General features: G+C 37.7%; 1 protein-coding gene across 2 annotated transcripts in view; it reads right to left on the bottom strand.

The window, feature by feature from the left end:
- Positions 1-24,604, bottom strand: part of TENM1 (teneurin transmembrane protein 1) — a 795,886-nt gene that overhangs the window by 265,710 nt on the left and 505,572 nt on the right. For both annotated transcript variants that reach the window (XM_081563742.1, XM_081563743.1), the window contains 4 exons: positions 23,763-23,973; positions 18,782-18,883; positions 16,967-17,161; positions 13,134-13,334 (listed from right to left, as the gene is read on the bottom strand). In XM_081563742.1, coding sequence (XP_081419868.1) covers positions 13,134-13,334; positions 16,967-17,161; positions 18,782-18,883; positions 23,763-23,973 — 709 coding nt within the window. The remainder of the gene's footprint in view (positions 1-13,133; positions 13,335-16,966; positions 17,162-18,781; positions 18,884-23,762; positions 23,974-24,604) is intronic.

Genomic DNA, 24,604 nt, shown 5'->3' with positions numbered 1-24,604 from the left:
TTGTCTGTAACATCTTGCAGGAAAGAGTTGTATAGAAAATACTTTAGAAATACTGACTTGTCATGATGATTAAGTGGATAATATTTGTAAAGCATGTATATAGTGAGAGTTTAATAAATATATTATTATTATTATTACTACCATAATCATCATTATAGTCATTAGTGAGCCCCACCATGGTACAGATAACCCAGGCCAGAAAAGTTATGTCTAATACACTTCTAGAAGTAAGGGTCTGGCAACTTTGCAGACAGAAGTTTTTTGTCTACCAGATTAGGGTGAACTGATCCAGTGTTGGTAGACACTTCAGCAGACAATATACTACATAATAATTACACTGGGCATATCTATCCATATAAAATAGAATTCTCCGAGTCACCAAAGTGTTCTTTGAGAACCAGAATTTTTCTGGTACACCCCAGGTCGGCATTCCAAAACTCTGCTGTTGCACTGTCTTTTTTGATTGGTTTTAACATGTTCATGAGACCTTGTATTTAACACAAGTATCTTCCCATACATGAGAGTTTTGCCTCTTTCCCTGTAAAAAACGATAACAACTATAAAACTTGGCAGAAATACAGTGAGCTGATATTGAATGTCTGACATATATACTGGACTGTCTTCCTTTCCATCCAGATTCAGTTCCCTGACAATCTGGAAATGATTTGCCTTTACCCTTGCATATCTCCTGTTTTCAATGTGCACATAGTTTCCTGAGATAGCTGGCCCTTTTCAAATCATCTTTAAACTTTTATCCATTCTATACTCCTTATGGTAGAATTAATCATATTTTCGGAGTTGAATTCTAGGATGGTGGTAGATACTATTGCTTTCTACCAGAAGTCTTCAGGGACTGTGTGGGTTGCTTCCCCATGAACCAATCTTTTAGAGAGAGAGATATTTTTAGAGGGGGATGTATTAACCCAAAAGGAAATTTCTTCACGCATAAAAAATGTATTTATGTACCTAACCCACTGGTACTGAAGAGGAGGTTGTGGGATAAATCCACAAGAAACTTTATCTGTATCTAGCCTAGAGGCCAACATTATAGATTTTGTTTGCTACGTAGGATTATTGACTAAGATTAGCTCCTCCTTTTTCACTATTTTGCTTAAATGGATATTATGACAAAGGCAGAAATGAATAATTTTGTCACTATTTTAACCCCTGATATAGTGTTCTGAAGCTTTTTTGCATTTATGTTTGGACTAACAATGTCTGGAGGCTGAGAGGTTTGAGATGGACTGAGAGCTTTCATGTTCTATTGGTAATCCATTGATTCCCAAGGACCATTTCAATCCTTCCCTCACGGTCCTCAAGTGAAGGACATCTTCCATTATGAATGAGCTGATGATAATTAAAATGGACACATTCTCTGTCTCTAAGTGTCCTAATATCTGGCTTGCCAAGAATCGTGGATAGAGAAAAACAAACAATTCTGGCCAGGTTAATGTGGTGACCTTCATAAATAAAAAGAGGCCGTTGGATTTTTATCAAAGTCAAGTTGTGTTTATGAAAAGCTTGTTGCTAAGTTAAAAAGTCAGATTTAATATGACCTTGTGGAAAGATCTGAATCTGATTGTTTCACCTTGTAAAGAGGCCAGGCTCTGTGGTATACACAGAGGTTTACACAAGGTATAAACTTGGAGAGCGAGGTCATGGCAGCTCAGATGACAACTGACAACTTGGTGATCCAAGCCACCTCTGTCTATGTTTTAGTAATTCCTCCTTAGAGAGCACACATGATTTTTTAAACAATCAAGCTAAATAAAGCATCTGCGGAAGATTTCATGGCTGAAGAACCACCCTAGAGACACTCTGAATGACAAGCTCTAATCTGTGCCAGTTTGCTTATTATCTGTAGGTTTTCCGGCTGGACTCGAGTGTTCTAATTCATTTTATGACATAAAAACTTATCCAACAAAGTTATAAACCTATTGCTTTATTAGACATTTTATTTAAAGCATATGTTGGTTTCCTTCTTGAGAGGTGGAAAGTCTGGGCCTTTGAGGCCTGTGTACTATACACAAATAGTTTATGACTAGGCATTTAATTATGCTACTACTATCCCACATTTGTATACTTTATCATATTTTGCAGAAATCTGAGTATAATGATTTGATGCTTCTCCTGTCTTAGGAAATATATGCATTCATTTATACTTCTTTCTTATGCTTTTATTGTCATAAACCAGAACTGAATTGATGGTTACCCTTGGTGTCTTAATATTGCCAAAAATGACTTTTGGTCAATTATACTAAAGCCCAAATAATCATTTTTGGTAAACCTTTTCCACATATATCTGACTTTGTCAACAATCCTATACTACAAGGTTCTTATTCAAGTTACCTTGGTATCTGAATATATTCAGTTTAATTTGGAAAATACATTTAGTTATATTTTCCAGGCTAAACTTAATACTGCCATATGCCGCAGCAGTGCTGTCCAATAAAATAGAAAGTGAGCCTCAAATGCAAGCCACAGATGCAACCTTAAATTTTCTAGTAGCCACATTAAAACTGCAGGTGAAATTAATGTTAATAAATATGTAGTATCTAACCCAGTATGTCCAAAGTATTATCATTTCAATATGTAATCAAAATGATAACTAATAAGAAGATACTTTAATTAATTTTCCATACAAAATCTTGAAGATGATCTGTAGGGAAAGTGTCTCACTGGTCTCAGTACAAAGAAAGCTTTATTTTCATTGAGCTATGGGCTTGGCTTTATGTTGAAGACATGGTGAGTCACACAACTGATCATGCTGCCCTGTTGTGCTAGTTGGAAGGTTGAATGCTACAGTGAAATTTGATGTTATTTAGCTGTTCACATGGCTTCCTTAAACCAAGACTATATTTCTTGGCTTCGCTTGCATCTAGGTGTGGTCACATGACTTAGTTACTGGTCAGTGAGACATAAATGAATGTTTCCAGCAGTACCATAAATGAAGTCTCCTTAAAAGAGAGCCAACAGACCCTTTCCCCCTCCACTCTTTCATCTTGTCGGGAATGAAGATGTGGTGACTACAGCATTGGCTGCCATTGTGTACAATGAGGATAAAAATCCCATCTTAGGGATACTACAGGTGTGAGCCAGAAGAATCTTTTTTGAGTCATCATCTAAGCCTTGGTCTGCCTACCTCCAGATTTCTTTTGTGCGAAAGTAAGGTCACAGTTATATCTTGTTTAAGCTACTCCTTTATTTGCCTCCCCTGAGGGAGGTATTTCCTGTAACTAAACCTGATCTTAGCAGACAGACCAGGAATATAAATTTTCCTTGAATGTGATTTTATGATGAAGAGCAGGGCTTAAAGGGAGTGAAAAGATAGAATAAATACTTTTCACCTAACTTTTCAGTGAAACATCTGTTCTACAAACAAAAAAATAACACCACTCAGGTGGGGATAAAAAAAAATGTAATGACTTTGGAATAGAAAGAATTTTCATACTCCTTTAAATTAATTCAGCTTTACCATGTCTGAAAATGAATTCTGTGAGACAGCTACTAATTTATCTTCTACTTACAAAAGATTTGTCTTTTAAACGTGTCTTTACAATGAGAATTGAAATATAATGACAATAATGGCTACCATTTATTATTATAATCTAATGTCTAGTATGGGAGAAGCACTATGTTAGGTGTTTCACATATATTATCTCATTTAACTCTTACAACTACCTTAACAAAGTAGGAATTATTTCCCCATTTTATAGGAGAGGCTCTGAGAAACCAAGTAACTTATTCAAGGTCACATAGTAACTTAGAGGAAGAGCTGGGATTTTAGTTCATTTCTGTCTGACTTTTCTATGCTGAAACTCTGACAATTTTCATAACACTGTTTTCCCTCTCCCCATCACTGGCTCAGATCACTTTCATCAACCTACTTCTCCCCTTAATCATAACATTGTGATAGTCAAGGAAGAGATAGACTCTGGGATCCTGCCCTGTGTATATGTTCACTGCTAATTTTTCCTAGAGATTCAGTGGAAGTGATGACAATGGAAAGGTAACATCTCTTGAATTTGAACAAGGCTCTCTTAATGGTATATTAGACAAAAGGTCTAAATCAGAAATTGAGACTTGTCTCTCATATTAACTATGTACCTAATCAGCTGCATGACCCTACGCAAATCATTCAACCTTTCTGGGCCTCAGTTTTCTTCTATACAAGGAAGGACAAAACTAGGTGATCTCTAAGATCTAATCTAGTGTGAATATTCTATGATTATGTCAAAAGTCAGTCAAAGAAGAAATAAACAAAGACAGCTGGAAATGAAAGGAGGCAGTATTATTTAGAATGCTTTAACTTTCATTGTTTGACATGCACACTTCAATTTTAAAAATGAATGGACCTACCAGAAAAGTGTGGCAAGCTGTCTCTGATTGTTTAAATTGTTTACTCTTGATTCCACTGTTAATTTTCGCTCCTATGGCTTCAGAAATATCTAATTTATTTATATAAATTTAAAGAAAAATTTATTCATTTTATTTTTGGCTGCATTGGGTCTTTGTTGCTGCACACGGGCTTTCTCTAGTTGTGGCGAGTGAGGGGGCTACTCTCTCTAATTTTGGTGCTTGGGCTTACTCTTGTTGCAGAGCACTGGGCTCTAGAGCATGCAGGCTTCAGTAGTTGTGACTCACAGCACGAGCTCAGTAGTTGTGGTAATCAGGCTTAGTTGCTGTGTGACATGTGGAATCTTCCCTGACCAGGGATTGAATCCAGGTCCCCTGAAATGGCGGGTGGATTCTAATCCACTGTATCACCAGGAAAGTCCCAGAAACATCTTTTGAACAATACTTCTCAGAACACTCTTTTAAAGCTCACTAGCTGAACCATTTTTCTAGCTGGAATAAACTCTTCTAGGTTTGTTGAACTCTAATGTGTTTACACATAACCCAGTAGAAAACAAGTTCTTGATTTAATTGCAACTTAAATATTTTTCTCCACTTAAAGTGAAAATGTTAATCATTAAAAATAAATTGAAATGTGAATTTAGCTGAAAAACACATTTTAAAAATGTATAAACTGAGATCCATAGTGGCTGATTAGTCCAAGATTACATGGAGAGTTAGGGCTGTGCCGGGACACCAGAGGCATCAGCTAATCTGGGTAACCTAGAGTTTTGGTGAGGGTCCAGAGTGGGAAACAGATTGTTAGCTGAACCTTGGGCCTGTACAGGATCAGGGGTCCATATTCAAACCAATCTAGAAGCAAATGTGCCTTGCAAAAATAGATTAGAAGAAAATGATCTGTCTCAGGCTTGGGTCTGACGATGTTAAATAACAAGCCTCCTATGAGACTTCATGGCAACTAGCTGAGTTTCATGTGGGTTTGGAGCCTGAATTTGTACTAAATGTATGGTCCCAAAACTTTAACTTGAGATTTTTAATATAAACTTTAAATTGGTACAAATGGTCATCATGTTGTATACTTGAAACTAATAAATATTGTAAATCAACTACACTACAGTAAAAAATAAAGTTTATCCTGGTCTGTAGTGCAGACAACTTCCTATGAGAAACAAACATAAATCTTCCCCAGACTTAGAATTTCAACATATTTTAACTAACTACAAAAAATTAACAGAAGCAAGAAAGCAAGCCAATCATATGCAAGAGTTGACAGAAACAAGAAACCATAGATCCAGACCCACAAAGCCTTAACATGATCTATTTATCAGATATAGCATATAAAATAACTATCTTTAATATGCATAAAGAAAATAGTAGATAAAGACAGGATTAAGGAGCAAGAAACTGCCAAGAATTAATGAGAGATATTTGAAAAACAAACTAATTTTAGAAATGAAATCACTGAAATGTAAAATTTAATGGAAGGGTTAAACATCATAATAAACACAGCTGAAGAGAGAGTTCATGAACCAGAAGACAAATTTGAAGAAATTGCCAATAAAATAACAGAGAAACAAAGAAATGGAAAATTGGAAAAAGCATAAAAGACATAGAGGCCAGAGAGGGAGAGCCTAATGGAAATTCCAAAAGGAGGTAGCAGAGAAAGTGTGAAAATCAAAATTCAGTGAGATAGTGACTAAATATTTTCTATGATTTATGGAAGACATGGGTTCTTACATTCAAGAGGCTCAGCAAGTCACAAGCAGGATAAAAACAAGATTAATCCACACTGATTTTTAGGATAAGACATTGGGTTGCGAATTCTATTGCCAACCTCAACGCTGAAGCACACACAATAAAGTAACTTTCCCCGTGTCTCACAGCAGATTAGTTCCTTCAGCTATAAAATGAGGAAACATTATTAACCCTGCTTACACCTTAACGATGTTATGAGAATAAGAGAAATCTATTTGCTAGGTTACTGGGAATGTGGAAGTATAAGTCAAGTTCTTACCAGGTGAAAATGTATGGTCCTTCTTTAATGAAGGACAAATCTCTGTCCTTCCTATGCCTCTTCTTCTTTCCAGTGACTCAGAAGAATGAAAGTGAGAGTCGCTCAGTCGTGTCCGACTCTTTACAATCCCATGGACTATACAATCCATGGAATTCTCCAGGCCAGAATACTGGAGTGGGTAGCCTTTCCCTTCTCCAGGGGATCTTCTCAACCCAGAGATCGAACCCAGGTCTCCCACATTGCAGGTGGATTCTTTACCAGTTGAGCCACAAGGGAAGCCCAAGAATACTGGAGTGGGTAGCCTATCCCTTTCCAATGACTCAGAAGAATACATGTAAAGCAAATCTCTGGAAAGGTTCTAGAGGTAGTTTGTATTATCAAAGCTCAATATGCAATCCACACTCTAATAATGACCCCAGATTATGGACATAATAATGAATGGGGGGACTTCGCTCATGGTTCAGTGGTTAAGAATCCCCTTATCCAACACTGGGGATGTGGGTTTGATCCCTGGTGGGGGAACTGAGATTCCACATGCTGTGGGGGTAGCTGGGTCCACACTCCACAACTACTGAGCCCAGCACACCTTAACTAGAGAGTCTGTGCACTGCACCAAAAGATCCCAAGTACCAACCCATGCAGCCAAAAATAAAAGTAAGTACATGACTGAAAAACAAGCCTTTATTAAAAAAAGAATAATGAAGAAAATGGCTATGTCAGTATTTGGAGAAAAAATTAAAACCAATGCATAAATGCAGGATGTTTTTATTACAAGAATGAAAGTATCTTTCAGTTTATGGGGGGGGGATGTATGGAGTGCTCTTTAATATCTTTAATCATTTGATTTTGCACAGGAATGGAACAACATATTCTGATCCTTCTCCATCTCTTGGCCACTGATTTTGCACAACTGAATTCTGGCTTCCTTCGAAGTCTCTCTCAACTATCTCTACTAGAGACCCTTTCTACTTTCCTGCCCTCCGCTCAGGCCCACCCCCACCCCCCATGTCAGAGAAGCAGGCAGCTGGTCAGACTGTGGAGGGGAGCACCCAGGTGGCCACCTTTGCTGCAGGACTCACCTATAGGGCCAAACACATCTTTTAGATCACACCCTTTTCTGGGCCTATTTCATTTCATGCAGATGAACATGAATTGAGAAAAATGCCAAACAGAAAATGAACTTGGAATTCAGAAAAAGTTTGGGTGAATGAGAGGAATGCATTTAATGGTGCAGTACAAAATTTTCCTGGTTTCTTTTGATGCTCCTATTGGTCTGTCCAAATGCACTCCTTATTATTAACTGTACTTGAGCCATGTAAATAAGTGTGCCTCCTCACACTCAGGCTTACTTAATTACATTTTCTTACCTCACAGTTGCCACCCTAAATATATGTCCCTGGTTTGAAAAACAATTTTAAAGCTTTAATGTCCTGAAATAGTCAGTGGAGTTAGCTCAGATTTACAGAGAGGGAGCTGCAAATTTACCTCATTGTTCAAACTTGTCAAATTGTCAAAAGTTTCACTGGATTTTTGCATTGCAGTCTGCTAATGATGGCAGAAAAGGTATGGTTTTTATCGCCTCAGAACAAAATGTAAAAGATGTATTTTGAAAACATTTGATATTTGATGTGCTTTAAATCACTTCACTATATATAATCTTATGGTTATTAAATGGACTCTCTTTGATAAAGATAAGGTATTTTTGAATCTGAGAATTTGGGGGGGGGTTGATTTCTATTTTCACTCAAGATGAAAAAACTTAGGGGATGTCAAACCATCTCTGAGTAGGATGTGTTGCTAGGAAATCATGATAATAGTATAATTTTTTTTCCATTTCATATCTGCCTCCCAAAAATGTTTTTGTGGATTCTTACACTCTTAATCTGACTTGAATTCTATTAAGGATGCTTTTGGGGTTGTACTTCTAGTGCCACCAATGAACTGCACTGACAGATTCTGCAAATCTACAGTTAATGTTTTTACCTCACTGTGGTGTTAACGGTGTAGCCACTATGTTTCAAGCAGGGGTTTATTTTATTAAATCAATCAAATCAGAGTCACCTTAAGGTTTATCCTTTATTTCTTCCAGAATAGAAAAAAATGACTTTAAAATAAACTTGATCAGAGGTTGTCATACTTTGAATGCAAGTTAAAAATAATTAAGCCTACATAGGAATTAGTCATAAGCCTTTGTGTCCCTGTATGCTCAAAAGCAGTATAAAACTTCCCATCATGTTTTAGTGACTGATTGTCTATATTTGAGCTTTTCAGTCCACGAAATTTGTTCATTATAATATATTAACAGTGTTTGATAACTAGCAGAGATTTTTCTTTTGCGAACTTAACTACACTCCTAAGAAATTCAGGTGTGTGTCCCAAGCTGAACAGACAAGATTACCTGCAATGCTAGGTTCCTAATCTGGGTACACTGATTATCTCTTTTCTATCGAAGATACTTAATTTCAGTTACTTTATATATGAGTGGATTTTTCTCTTCAGTGGCATGATGAATGACTATATAGTTGTGCCCGTAGCATGTATATTCTGTTTTGAACAAAGCTTCTTTATCAAATGGCATGTACAACCCTGCTGTTACTGTAATATCTATAGGAAAAATACAGTGTACACTAATCATTTCAAATGGCCTACTCAATACCTGGAAATTGCAGGAAAGTGATGCATTATATGTGATAGATATATAGAATCAGATGAAAACCTTTTGATTACTGGCACTTTCAATAAAGGGGAAAACAAATAATGTTCTAAAAGCATATGCTACTTGTATAATCAAGGAAAGTTTTTCTAGCAATTATAATTATATGAGCCTTTTACAACTTCCTTCTCTAATTATCTGTTTTATTAGTAGATGCATATCACCATCCATTAGGGAACACTTAAAAACATAACAAGACATTGTTATATTCACACATGTTTATGTGTGTGTGTACATGTGTATCTCTACAAATAGAGGTAGATTCTCAAACAAAATGGTCTATATGTCAAAGTGTGGATTTCATTATAGCGTAAACAAAGCTATTTGCAATTAATATTTTCTCACCATAAACAATATGGAGAGTTTATGAACTGTATCCACAGACCATTGATAATCAGTGTCAACAGCTCAATATACAGGCTAAAGAACCATAGATCTCAGTGTTGAAAAGGGCTTCAAGAGCCACTTGGCTAATCTTCTACCATTTCAAAAACGAGGCAGCTGAGACTCAAAACAGTTAAATGAGTTACTCAAAATCACTGTGCTGTGAATACACACACAAGCATATACGAGCACAAGCACACACACAGCGTCATCTCTCCAATGGACAAAATGGCCACATGTCATAGGATAGCCTGAAAACAAATATCCTTATAACAAAGCTTTATGGAATCTTCACCCAGAACTACAGATGATTCCTGTTATATAGCAACTGTGTACACACACACACACACACACACACACACACACAGCTTCCCAGGTGGCTTAGTGGTAAAGAATCTGCCTGCCAATGCAGAAAATGCAGGAGACTCAGGGGTTCAATCCCTGAGTTGGGAAGATTCCCCTGGAGGAGGGCATGGCAACCCACTCCAGTATTCTTGCCTGAAAAATTCCATGGACAAAGAAGGCTGGCAGGCTGTGGTCCATAGTTCAGAAATACTTCAGGACCTAATGTTCCATCTCTCTAGCTGATTAATCCAGTTCTAAGATCCAGGATAATGAGAGGGGATCATGGTAGAAAGGACAGAAACTGTCTTCTCTTTGTGAATGCTTATCTTCTATAAATTTCAGTCTGTTATCTGACAGTAACAATAGATAGAGTGGCTCACAGGAAGTTTCATCAAGAAGAAAGGAGTACAAAGCTCTAAACTCTGCTTTTATGCTCCCCCTCAGAGACTATGAGACCAGGAGAAGCCAGATTTTATGAAAGAAATGTAGTAGATGTGTTTTACAATGCCGATCTTTGAAGCTGGGGCCAGTATCTTCAGTATAGGGCTAAATGTATTACTGAGATTTCATGGCAAGGAGTTCTATTTTAAGGGAGCATGATTTGACCTGCAGTATATCCAAATCTAAACTATGTTATAACAAGCTTCTGTTGTATTTCTCTTGAGGTGTTTTTTAAAGACTAATGAGTTAACCTTTGTGAAGTACCATGAGACCTCCAGGTGAAAGAATCCTATATCAAGTACCCATTCAGTGCTGCTAACAATACTCAGTGTACCTAGAAAACAGACTGAAAATAATCAGTAAACCATTCACTGAAGTCCCCTTGGTATCAGAGCAACACAGTTAACATGCTAACAACTAAGCTTCATGCACTTAGAGGAAGAGAATGATCAATTGCAAAGAGCATATCCACCTTTGAAATGACATGATCCATTATAAGAATCAGATGTTAAATTGCTTCCTGTACTGAGCATACTCAATTAAAAGTCTGCACAGTGAGATCATCTCGATGGTTAAATATGCTCTCTGGGAACAACCTTTATGGAGCTTAAAAATCACAGAAGGACTATTCCTAGCATGACACTGGAGATTTGGAAGGCATTTCCTTTTCCTATTTTTCAAGTTGGTAGTTTTATTAGGAAGTCTTTTGCCTGAGAGACTGCAGAGTTTGGGGGTCATTCCTATTCACCCTTTTGCTTCTCTGACCAAGAGGTGCTTCTAGTGTTCTTTTTCTATAGCATCCAGAATGGATGGATGTGGCTTTAGTCCACATTCTAATTTGAAAGTGAAAGTGGAAATTGCTCAGTCGTGTCCGACTCTGCAACTCCATGGACTATACAGTCTATGGAATTTTCCAGTCCAGGATACTGGAGTGGGTAGCCTTTCCTTTCTCCAGGGGATCTTCCCAACCCAGGGATCGAACCCAGATCTCCCACATTGCAGGTGAATTCTTTACCAGCTGAGCCACAAGGGAAGCCCAAGAATACTGGAGTGGGGATAGCCTATCCCTTCTCCAGTGCATCTTCCCAGCCCAGGAATCGAACTGGGGTCTCCTGCGTTGCAGGCGGATTCTTTACCAACTGAGCTATCAGGGAAGCCCCCATTCTAATTTAGTCTACATTGAATCCACCTTATATCTAGACAAGAATGCACTTGATATTTGATGCCCTTCATCTCCTCGAATGTTTCCTTTTCCATAAACTAATCTATTCACCTGAGTCCCTGCTCCTTGTCTAACTCTTCCTTTGGTGGGGGTGAGGGTGGAGGCTGAAAAGAAATGCTAGATGTGGAATGAAATCAACAGCCCTGCAAACAACTTTCAGGTTTGCAATTAGCCAGCTCTATGACCTTGGAAAAATAATTTAACCTCGCTAGCTCTCACTTTTCTCATGTTTTAAAGACTTGTATAGCTCTTATTCATTGTTGACTCTCTGTCTCCTCTAGCCAGACTGCAAATTCCGGTAGTGCAGGAATCATGTATTCCTCACTGATGTATCCCGAGAGTTAGCACATGGCCCACAGTAAGTGTTCAAGGAAAATCTGTTTATAGAATATTTTAGGGGGACATAGAATATTTTAGGGGGACTTCTCTGGTGGTCCAGTGGATAAGACTCCATGTTCCCAATGCAGGGGGCTCGAGTGCGATTCCTGGTCAGGGAACTAGATTTCACGGGCTGCAACTAAGACTTGTTATCAGTTACCCAGTCTCCCAATGTAGAAATCATAGTGATAATTCCTGCCTCTAGCAGTACTTACATAGTAACCATGTCCTGTTTCCTAACCTAGACCTAAAACACAATCTGTTATAAACCACGCAGTAGCTTCTTACTGTGTCAAGAAGAAATGCAAGTTCCTTAGCATGGCGTGTAAACAAAACTCCCTGTGTTCTCATCCCTGCCCATCTTTCCAATTATATCTCCTGGATTCCTAGGTGCAGCCACACCCAATGACTAGCAAGTCGCCAAATGGAATATTTGGATTCACATTTCTTAGTTTAAATTATTCCTTCTGCCTGGAATGTTCTTGGCTTTCAAATCCACCTGATAAACATAATCATCTTTTTAGTGTTCATTCAAGTGTTAAGATGTTTCCAAAGTCAGAAAAGGGAACCCTCCTACACTGTTTGGGGGAATGTAAATTGGCACAGCCATTATGGAAAACATTATGAAGATTCCTTAAAAAACTAAAAATACAGTTGCCATATGATCCAGCAATCCTACTCCTAGGCATATATCCAGAGAAAACTCTAACTTGCCATATGATCCAGCAATCCTACTCCTAGGCATATATCCAGAGAAAACTCTAACTTGAAAAGATAAATGAACCCCAATGTTCATTGCAGCACTGTTTACAACAGTCAAGACATGGAGGCAACCTAGATGTTCATCGACAGAAGAATGGATAAAGAAGATGTAGTACATATATACAATGGAATGCTATTCAGCCATAAAAGAGAATAAAATGATGCCATTTGCAGCAACATGGATGGACCTAGGGATTGTCATCCTAAGTGAAGTTGACATAGATTTGAAATAATCTATAGAGAACTGATCATAACAGACTTCAGAATGGATGGAATAACTACAGGAGAGTGCAAAATGAAGACAGAGGTTCAACTACAGAACTATGACAATGAAAAATGCGATGAAAAGCCCGGTGGTGTGTTGTATATGAAAACTCAGTAAAATACAAGCCTAGGAAACATGTGGAAGCCCTCTATGAAGGCATACAGATCTGACGTTAAGAAATACTACCTTAAGGTAAAGACTAGTAAGAACTCAGGAGTGAGGGAAGGGGGTGAAGAATTAGACTCTGACGTACCTGTTGAGCAGTCAGCCCCTGTCCACTTGGGATCGCAGCTGCATGTGCCAGCATCCAGAAGAAAAGTCCCGTGTCCTGAGCACTGCTCCTGACATATTGGAAGTGGAGTTTCACAGTTGACTCCTCCCCAACCAGTAGAACAGTGACATTCTCCTTTTACACAGATGCCATGGCCGGAACACATGGGGTCTAAGCAGTCCTCTGAAGGCCAGAAAAAAAAGGCAGGGGTGGGGGGGGGGAGGTTGAAAGTGAACAGGTGTGGCCAGGACACTGAGATACATTGATTTTCCAATATTACATCATTTATGCTATTTTCATTAGGCAATAAAATGACTCACGTAAATGCTGTGCTTGAACCAGAATATTATCAACACTTAAAAACACAGTAGTCTACCATAAATGTTGCAATCTAAATGTAGAAGAAGGAAACCACAGATACGTTCTATGAAATTATGAGCAGTGTGTGGCACTCCCACACAAGTGGGTGGGTGGACCAGAATGAGCCTTCAGTAGGGATTCCTCAGCTTTGCAAAAAAAAAAAAAAATCAAGAATTTTTGGTAAGTCATTCCCTGTCTTCTGAAATTAGAATCATAGCTCCCAGAAATGGCTTTTATTTGATGTGTCTAGAGGAGTTTTTATATATATTTAAGTTTGGATTATTTAAGGTATTGGCTGAGGTGACTGCTGTTTCATGGAATCATATAACTAATTTCTTATAATCTCTCATTTATTCCTAAGAAGCACTGAAAATGCAACATTTTAAACACAATTTAAAAATTCTCTGCCTTGTGGATTCTCCTTCTACCAGGACACTGTGACATAGCTTTCAATGCTTTAGAATATCACAGACTCAATTATATTTGACTCTGATTCTGTGAAGTCTGGAAATTTTTGGACGCATTCTAACAAATACTCTAAACTATTTCACAAGTAGATTTCTATGCTTGCCTTGGGGAAAATTATTTTGTGCTTTCAACTGAGTGACCACCCCACAGGTAATGGGAAAGTTGATGTCCAAATTTCTGATCTTTCCGTACAAATAAGATGAGACCAAAATAACCTAACCATTATGAGGATGTACGCTTTGAATTACTTTTCTAGCAATGGAAACAGACTGATACGATCTGCCATCATTTGCAAGACTGGCCGAGTTTTAGTGTGCAGCATGTGCCATGGAATGGGCTTCCCAGGTGGCTCAGTGATAAAGTATCTGCCTGCAATGCAGGAGATGTGGGTTCCATCCCTGGGTCAGAGAAGATCCCCTGGAGGAGAAAATGGCAACCCTCTCCAGTATTCTTGCCTGGAAAATCCCACGGACAGAGGAGCCTCAAGGGCTACAGTCCATAAGGTTGCAAAGAGTTGGACACAACTTAGTGACTAAACAGCAACAACAAATGTGCCATGGAATAGAGTTAAGTCTAACTAAGCATTTTATAATTAGTGTTATTGCCATTATAATTAGCCCATGATCTCAGGGTCATTAGCACAATGCTTTAATACCTGAGCTAATCAACAAATAAACACCAGAAGGTACATCTAATTTGATCTATTCATTATTTGGAGGGAGAGGAAAAGTCTGTGTGTGTGCGCGTGCATGCTCAGTCACTTCAGTCATGTCTGACTGTTAGTGACCCTATGGACTGTAGGCCACCAGGCTCTTCTGTCCATAGGGATTCTCCAGACAAGAATATTGGAGTGGGTTGCCACGCCCTCCTCCAGGGGATCTTCCCAACCCAGGGAGATCAAACCCAAGTCTCTTATGTCTCCTGCATTGGCAGGTGGGTTCTTTAGTGTACAATATTATTTCAGAAGGAGGTAATTTTGTTGCATCAAAATATAACAATTTTAATAAATAAAATAGTATTTAACTTAATATAGGTTTATTATTTTTTTTTAGAAGACCACCTTCAATGACTAGGTAAGTTATACTTAAGTCAGAGGCATAAAGTCATTTGGCTGCAGGGACCAGGTGGGTTGCATACATGAATGAGATGGGCTGGATATAAGAAAGCAGAGTGTGCTGGGAATAAGTGTCCAGTTTAAAGGAAGCTGCTGCTGCTCTGTGTGTGTCTGTGTGTTGGTTGCTGAGTCGTATCTGACTCTTTGCTACCCCATGGACTGTATAGCCTGCCTGGCTCATCTGTCCATGGGATTCTCTAGGCAAGAATACTGGAGTGGGTTGCCATTTCCTCCTCCACAGGGGATCTTCCTGATCAAGCGATTGAACCCAGGTCTCCTGCATTGCAGGTGGATTCTTTATTGCCTGAGCTACTAGGGAAGCCCAAGTGGCTGTTAATTGGCTCCAATCATTGTTACCATGTAGGAATGTTGGCTCAGGGTCACCAGATATTTTTGTTGCTCAAGAGAGGCCAGAAATAGAGATTTTTATGCGATACTTCTCTCTCTTAAATTTTGCAAAATACATCACATTAAACAACAATGAAAACACCACCACCACCACTTAGTGAAACAAACAAAACCCACCCCTATGCCCATTCAGCCTGTGAGTTCCTGTTTGTGAAATCTGACTTAAAACATTTTTATTAAAAAAATTGTATTTGGAAAGTTTCTACCTTTAAATGTGGTACTCCTTGCTATCTTGGTCATTCTATAAATTTTCTTTGTGGCCTAGAAGGCAAATTGTAGCTAAGTCCTTTTTCAACTATTTACAAAATTTAAATTAGAACAGTCTAACTTAAGTTTAATGTTTTTCAGGGCAGATTATAGATGATGTAATAGACACCATTTTTTTGGGGTGAAAATATGTGTGCATCTGTATAGCATCTGAATGTATAGCTTAAATATCGTCATTGCTGATGGATCCCAATAAAAATAGCTTCTAAAAGTAAGTCAGGAACTTTACTGCCTTGTCAAGGCCCAATGACATTCATATTGGAACAGATACAATCTTCACACCAAAATTTTACTATGGCTAATGGAAGGTGGAAAGCTAAACTCTTGTTTGCTCATGGAGCAGAATGAGATTAAACCCTTTAAAATGCTGTGTAATAGTCTTAATGAGCCATCTTTAAAAAGCAATTATAGTGCATTTTCAGCAATCTATTTCCTGAACAACAGTTGTGATGAGACCATCTCCCATGGTAATGGTTTAATATTATTTCTGAAATCAGTCTTATTTGAGGAATGTGGCATGAAAAAGGTCTGATTACCAGCAAACTTATTTTCCAATGTGTCTTCTTTAAATGATAAAACTACTGCTGTTTTGAAGTATGTTTTGTAAATGATAAAATTATTGCACATGTATGTGTAAATGCTCCTTTGGGGTGAATTTTAATATAAAGGCACTGTCTTGAAACTCATTAGTGGTAAGTCTACTTCCTTAGGCAGGGAGGTCAAGTTTAAGCATGAGGTATATAAAAATAAATAATATAAAGCAATAATAATAATGGTAATTACAAATCACTCCCAAAGAAAACATTTATGAAATGGTTTCAAATGTGCACAATAATATTATTTTTATTATGTGCTTTAGAGAAAGATGTAGCCTAGTGCACTCTGTAATAATGAAAGCATATAAATTAACACCTAAAATCATCATGATGGAAATTTTCATCATAAAACAGTGTTAAAATGAGGGGGGCATATGACATTTTCCACTACTGCTCTGTAAGGGTCAGAGGTATGGCCTCATGTTATTATTAGAGGCTGTCAGAAGAGACATGAACTCCCATTGCTCCATGTACTAAGTAGACATGTGGCGCATTTATGGTTTGCAAAGAACACTTATTCCTCTACTGGAAACACAGAATGACACCTTGGACCATTCAGTAAGAGAAAAGCCTGAAGCAATAGATTAACACAGGGCTCTGACCTTCCTCGCATATTTCTCCTTTGTATCCTGGCACACAGATGCAAACTCCCATGATGCAGGTGCCATGGCCAAAGCATGTTGGATCAATGCATTGCTCTTCTGGAACGTCGCACTCTGGCCCCTTCCAGCCATTTCGGCAGACACAGTGTCCTTTTTCATATTCTCCATTCCCACCACACAGCACAGGGCACGAATCTGAAGGTTGGCAAATGAACTTGTAATGTTCTCATAATGCTTGTAAAATCTCCAAAGAGCAATTCCCTATCGATTCTTATATAATATTTCTGGCAAAAAAATTGTACTATTTCTGACTTAGCCTTTATTAAATCGGCACGTGTTCATGATTACAAACAGAATTTTCCTCTTATGGGATTGGGGGAAAGATAAATTATAAAAACACCCTGAGTGAAGAAATTATTTCAAGCACTTGCTTTTGATACTCTTAAACAGCTATCATCATCACCATCATCATTATTATAAGTTAGGATTTTTCTCTCTTTTGGTGTTTCTTCCTCAAGCAGATAAAATTCATAAAACTAGGAGGGAGGTATTCCTATTATAGAGTGCTATCTTTCAAAAGTTGGGCATTTAGAGATTGGTACTGGACAGATGTCTGTGCCTATTCCAGCTGTGCAGACCTTCATTGGAACATTCACTCTGATCTGTCATTCTTTGTCTTATTAAAAAAATATGGAACTCCCTGAGGGCAGGGCCTATATCTCGTCTTATTCATTTTTTTCCATACCAGCCATAACCTCTGCTTCTACCCCCCACCTCCTGAAGATCTATCAGAGAACTGGGAATCTAGTAAGTGCTATTGAATTCTCTGCTGAATAGAATTTAATCTAAAGAAACTGAGTGGCTGAGAAACCTGAGATGAAAGCATTAGCAGACTGAGAACTTTAAGAACACATTGTGAACAAGCAGAAAGCATCTCTAAAGTATTGATAATAACTGTAAGCCTATGGGGAAAACCCAGCATGATTTACCCTCAGCTTTTCAAGAATTAAACTATGGGCAAGGCTGGTTTAGTAAAGTTTGAAACTTTAACTTCTGCCTTCCCAGTCTTTCCTTTATAAGCTACTTAGCCAGCTGGTGACTGTCCACCTCTTCCAGTTTACCCTGGTTTGTATAAATGGTTACCCAAAGTTCCTCCATTATAAATGAGTTTATGAAGGGAATAGAAGTACTGAGTTGGCCAAAAGGTTTTCTTGGGCTTTTCCATAAGATGCTATGGAAAAACCTGAATGAACTTTCTGACCAATCCAATATCATGGAGTGGTTGGTTTCAGAGGATCCAGGTATCTCAGTGGTTAGATAACCTTAGTTAAATGATTTGACTTCTCTGATGTTATTTCTTTGCCCATTAAACTGGGATAATAGATCTATATCATAGGATTATTATACGATATATGAATTAAAAGTACCACCATGTGTTTAGAATGGTGCCTGGCAGAGCAAGTGCTCAACTTTCAGTGAAGTGAAGTGAAGTGAAGTGAAGTGAAGTCGCTCAGTTGTGTCCGACTCTTTGCGACCCCATGGACTGTAGCCTACCAGGCTCCTCCGTCCGTGGGATTCTCCAGGCAAGAATACTGGAGTGGGTTGCCATTTCCTTCTCCAGGGGATCTTCCCGACCCAGGGATTGAACCCAGGTCTCCCGCATTGGAGGCAGACACTTTAACTAGTAGAGACCATCAAGGGTGTTGCTACTGCTACTATCACTCCTATCCCTCCTCCTCTTCCTATTGTTACTGATTTTAAGTTCTCAAGTGACATCAAGTTCCCTAATCAATCAGTATAACAGGGCAACCTTACCCCTAGCACAGTCAGGTCCAAGGAATCCTGGGAAGCAGTGACAATGGCCAGAGATACATTCTCCATTTCCATTGCAATTTGTCGAACAGTCATCCATTATTTCTATTAATAGAGAGAAAAAGAAGAAAAAAAAAGAGCAAACCTATAGGCTGTAGAGTCTTTATTTTTTTCTAAATTGCAAAAACGCTGGGTCTATAACAGTCTTTGCCCTCTGCTGTCTACAAAACACTTACTATCTAAAGTCAGATGCCAAAGATTTCTGTAAGAGGTCACAGTACCAAATTATTTAAAGCACCCTGGATTTGCTGAATTGGCTATTCAAGAGTGGGACTAAAAACCAACCTCACCTCTAAAGTGCATCAAGGGTCTAGATGAGCTGTATTCTTAAAAGACATTCATGATAAAGCTAAAAATGTACTAGGATTATAGGTCATTTCTCAAAAGCAAAAAAGGCTTTAAAATATAACCCAGAAGATGAAGTCTATTGCTTATGTTTCAAATTTAGGTGGTAGCAAAGAAAAATGTCTTCTCTAGCACCTTAACATGTTTAATCTACTATCTTGACAGATTAAATATGATAATCAGTATTTCATTTTCACTAATAAGTGACAATGGAAAGCTTTTAAAGTAAGTGTTCATATTAAACTCACCACCATGAAAAGCATTAGAACCTAAGTATTTTGTTGAGAAATGCTTTCTTGACTGTAAACGTTTATCAGTTCTTTGCCACTAATTTCCCTTCAATCCATTCTTAGAGAAGAATAGGTTTCAGGGGGAATTGAGATGGCTTTGAAGGTGCCCGTACCTAGTTCTGGTGACATCGTATCTTCAATACAACAGAACTTTGACCAATCTTGTGCTAAGTAAGTTGATTGGAGAGGTATACAGTTTTATAAAAGTTAGTCTCTGACAATGATACTGAAAACTGTTTTTAGTTTAAAATTTTATTTGAGTGTAACAGCATCAAATTCCAAGTCCACGACCTATTATGATATGTATGCTTTACTCCTGCAGTTTAAAAAAACCCCACCTTTTCATGACTTTTTTCCATACGTTTTCTATAACTTAGCACTCCTGGATTCTGACTTTTATGTTCTGGCCCATCACACTCATACTTCTCATAGATACCAATTTTTTCTTTTCAATCCAAATCATCTACTTCATCTAGTTTCACTTGGATAAGCTATTTCCAATCAGAAGGAAATATTCTAGTAAGCAGTCTTGGTGTGTTTCACTGAACTCTGAGAATTTATAATGAGAGTTGAGAAATAGCATTTCTTCAGTCGTGGCCTTTTGACCACCTACATCAGGAGGATCACCTGAAGTAGTTAAAATGCAGATACCTGAGCTTCACACCAGATTCAGTGAATCTATCTCTGAGGATATTAGTCATGCTCAGTTGTTCAGTGGTGTCCAATTCTGCAGCCCCAATAACTGTAGCCTGCCAGGCTCCTTTGCTCACGAAATTTTCCAGGCAAGAACATTGGAGTGGGTTGCCATTTTCTACTCCAGGGGATCTTCCTGACCCAGGGCTCGAACCTGCATCTCTTGTGTCTCCTGCATTGGCAGGAGGATTCTTTACCTCTAGCACCACTTGGGAAGCCCCCATCTCTGAGGATGCAGCCCAGTAATCTACATTCTACCAAATACCTCAAGTGACCCTGCAGGTGAAGACTGAATTAAAGCATTGAGAACCAGTGCTTCAAAGAGCAAAGTTCCATGGTTAGAGGAATTCTAATCTAGACTTGGAATTCTGCCTTGGGCAGAAGAAAAGCAAGAGGAAAAACGTGTCATCTAGTCTATTTAGGGGATCCTTAGGTAGCTGAGAATGAATCCAGTGGCCGTGTGGATGGCTATCCTATCCTCGGAGGAGAGCATTCTTCTGGCATCCATATGAACACATCAGATTCTTTTTTGCGAGTTTACGATGATCTGTTCTCTGATCCCTGTGCTAGAAAACTGAACTGGATAAGAACTGACACATGGCATTTACTGAAAACTGGGCTGGCAGGAATGTAACATTTGACAATGAGCTAACCACTTTTTAACTCATTAAAACATTAGTTATTTTCAGAAAATCATTCCTTTATTTAAAAGATCATTACAAAAAGGCACAAAGAGTCTTATTTCTTTTCATTCGGAGATGGAACAATTATTATCTCTTTTCTTGTTTTGCTTTCTTGTACCAAAAAAACTGGCCATTCTTAAATCTACATTTGGATTTTCCTTGTCCTGCATGGTTAATAGGAGGCTATAGAGGAAAATTTCAAAGGTAAATATACTTGAATTTAATTTCATACCAGGTCCTATTGACAACTTCATGGGAGCAGCCTTGTGGGAATGTAGCTGCTGGAGAGAAAAAATGTTTAATAAAATTTGCTATCAAAATAAATAAAAATTCCTCTGTCTTATTGATTTATCTAAGAATTGTCCTGAGGCCCGTAATGCTGCACAGAGCTTAACACCTGTAATGCAAATGAGAAGAGAAGGCAATGGAGGAGGTTTTGGAAGCTGCCACCTCCACTGGGTATCAAAGAGACATTGGGATAGCCTAGGGACTCCAGAAGAGGATGGCTACAGCAGAAACACATAAATAACTAGTGATGAAAAAGAGTGTGCTTTTCTATTTATAATGGCCTCCAGGAAGTTTGTCTTCTATCTTTTAAATCTTACTCCGGAATCACTTCCTAGACACCAGTTCATTAGAGTTGAGAATTATTTTAAAGTTCTATGCTTAAAACCCTGTTCTTATGTTAGAGCCTTTGGATCTGTATCTGTGCTGATGATGGGTTTTGCTTCTGGCAGGTTTTCTCATGGGAGAAACTAAACCTAATGAATAATCCTATGGAATGAGCATGTTCTAAAGAGCAGGAGTTTGGAATCAGAGATATTGAGTGTCTCCAATATCAGTTTTGCCACTTGCTGGCTGTGAGACTTCTTTACTCATCCCAAGTCTTTGATTTCTTATTTGTAATATAAGTACCACTATACCTATGCTAGGTTTGTGATGAGAATCAAACAAGATAACTGAATGTAGAGTGCTTGGGGCAGAATGGCACTCCATTAACGGTATATATTATCATGTTATTGAGCTGGTTGGTGAAGACTTTGGCTTATTCATAACTTTGTCTATAAAACTAGAAAATAACATATAATAATACAGGCTAGTTGCTCGCCTATATTAGTCACTCAGTAAATGGTTATTATGCTTTTTTGATCCCTATGAGCAGACCAAATACAGTTAAGATCAATCCAACTGATTATAATATTACCACATAATAGACACAGGAACAAATATATTATCCTCTTTTAACAATTACAAAAACATAAAAATAATGGGGAGAACTTAGAGTAAATAACTTATACACCTTTGACATTTTGGCAAATTTACTTGAATTCTCTTTAAGTGAAATTGTAGGAGAAATAAGAAACAGACTTGCATAAGGAAGAAGCAAATATGTTGTTGCATATGAAACTAAGAGCTTAATCTCTGGATAATAGGAAATTATATCTCAAAGGTTAGGTTCTTTGGGAAAGGAATTAAGGGACATAAAAAAAACTCCAAGCGTGTTTCTGGATCTATTGATTTTTGAAAAGTTAATAGCTTGGTTAGTGTTTTAACTTGCACTTAGGGGTAAGGATAACAGGAAGAGAGAAAATCCTCTTCACAAATGTTTTAAGTCTTCTAATTGCTCTGATTTCTTAGGAGAAACTCAACCTCTCATATCTGATTAGTTTGCATTATCAAAACTGAGTCTTGGTGGACAAATATCATGAAAGATGCAACTATTGAATTTGCCCCCACTGAATCTTTGAGAGGCAAAACAGTGTCATGACTTAAAAATATATATATTTCTAATTTAACAAACACTTTGTCTTTTGAAGACGTAAGATCAGTGGAGCTTTTCTCTAAGGGGAAAAATCATTGGTGCATTTTTATTGCCTTTCTGATTACTTTAGAGGCAAGTTTTTGATAATCTGTGGCTGGAATACCATTTTCTACTGACAAAAGGTCTTCAGCATCAAGTAAAAATAGAATATAATTGTTATAAAGAGCAGATGGTATATCTATTAACAATCAACATGATTTCCTAAACATATGGTAGAACAGGTTAACTAAAGGATAAAGTGGTGAGAGTTGTAGAGAAAACTGACAGCTGTAAAATACTTTCCCTTCTTTTAAAAGACGTGTTTCAGGAAAATTCACACAGTAAAATACTGTGTCTATGAGTTGTATACTCTTCGGGATCTAAATTTGCTAAAGAGCTCAGCTGTATTCATACAATGAGTTATGGCGAATGAATTCACCTCCCAAAATGACAAGAGTGAGCTGTCTCTGATTAACTAGGGTGAAAATGAGTAAGAGTGTGTATAGACATTGTACTGAAAAGAACATTCTTTAATAGGCTCTGAGCGCAGTGAACGAGTAATTGTGATGATTTTTAAACTAAACAGTTCTAAAGAAAGAACTCTGAATGATCCACGTTATTATCTTTAAGATTCTTCTCTATGCTTAGGTTGTATTTTACAATCTTAATGTTTCCAGAATCAGTTGTTCTAAAGAAGAACTGGATTGATGCTAGTTTTTCCATTTCAAAAAGGTATATATTTGCTTTTGCTTTTTTAATAGAACTTGAATTAACAGGGCTTCTCTTGCTTATTTCCCTTCTTCATGAAGTTTTTCATCTATGTAGTCTTGGTAATACTGTTATCCAGGGTATTATTCCTGCTGAAAACATAAAAAGGAGCATGGCAGGTATCCTAAAATAGTTGCAAATAATGGAGCATTTTAAAAATCTTAATCTGCATTTAAACAACATTACTGACAACAGCAATATAAACCTGTCTCATTGTGACGTATCCTGAGTAATGACTTTAAGACAGAATGAGCAAAAAGCTTCAATAACATCTGTATCGCTTTCATCACTGTGTCTTTCTGGAGATACACTGTCGATTCAAAATCATAGCCCAGGCAGCTTACCAATCGCTGTAGTTAACACAAATACTTGTTCCATCTTTTTTCCATCATTGTAAAATGCCAGATACCAAGGCCCTTGATCCATATATTCTATGAAACCTGTTTCCTGCAGTGAGGTTAAGATTAGGTTCCGAGGAGAATGCTGGGTATCATCAGAGCTCTTGGAGTCCTGTTTGACCAGTTGTTTTCCATCCATTAGCTTTACAAAATCAAACTGGAACAAATGCAAACATAGATATGAGCCACAACTTTTACCTCTAGACTGATAAACATCTCTCACATTAATTATGATACTTCACACTTCTTTGCTCTGGAGGTGGGCAGAGTGGGAAAACAGGTAATTCATTCTTAATTACATCTAAACCCCAAAGCATATTATTAATTCTGAAAACAAAATAACCCCCCACAATATTTATAAATGTTACCAACCTTTCAGTTTTAGAGTATTAAAAATAAGTGTTTAAAAATAATAAAGCAAGATATAGAAGAATTATTTGGTATTATGCAAGAGAATCTTGATATTTTACAAAAAGTATCTGATAGAAGATACTTGAAAATAGACATTCCCCTTGAAATGTTACCATGATCGTCATTACAAATTAAAAAGAGTTTTCTAGTTTTTAAAACTAATAAATGAATAGTCAAAATATTCAACATAATGTACTACTTTTGTGGTAACACAATGAAATATTCAAAGACCTTGTCCTCTTTTATCCCTAATCAGCAGACAAGAACATAACACATGTATCCCAAGCCCCAGATGGTTACAATTCCTTATGCTACTTCTTAGATGGAGCAGGGCCTCAAATGGGTTCGTGTAGGAAGAGATAAGGGAAAGAAATTAA

Source organism: Giraffa tippelskirchi, chromosome X (assembly GCF_054371585.1).
Source record: "Giraffa tippelskirchi isolate mGirTip1 chromosome X, T2T-mGirTip1v1.2.pri, whole genome shotgun sequence".
NCBI lineage: Eukaryota > Metazoa > Chordata > Mammalia > Artiodactyla > Giraffidae > Giraffa > Giraffa tippelskirchi.
This window is presented reverse-complemented; position numbering and strand designations above follow the sequence as displayed.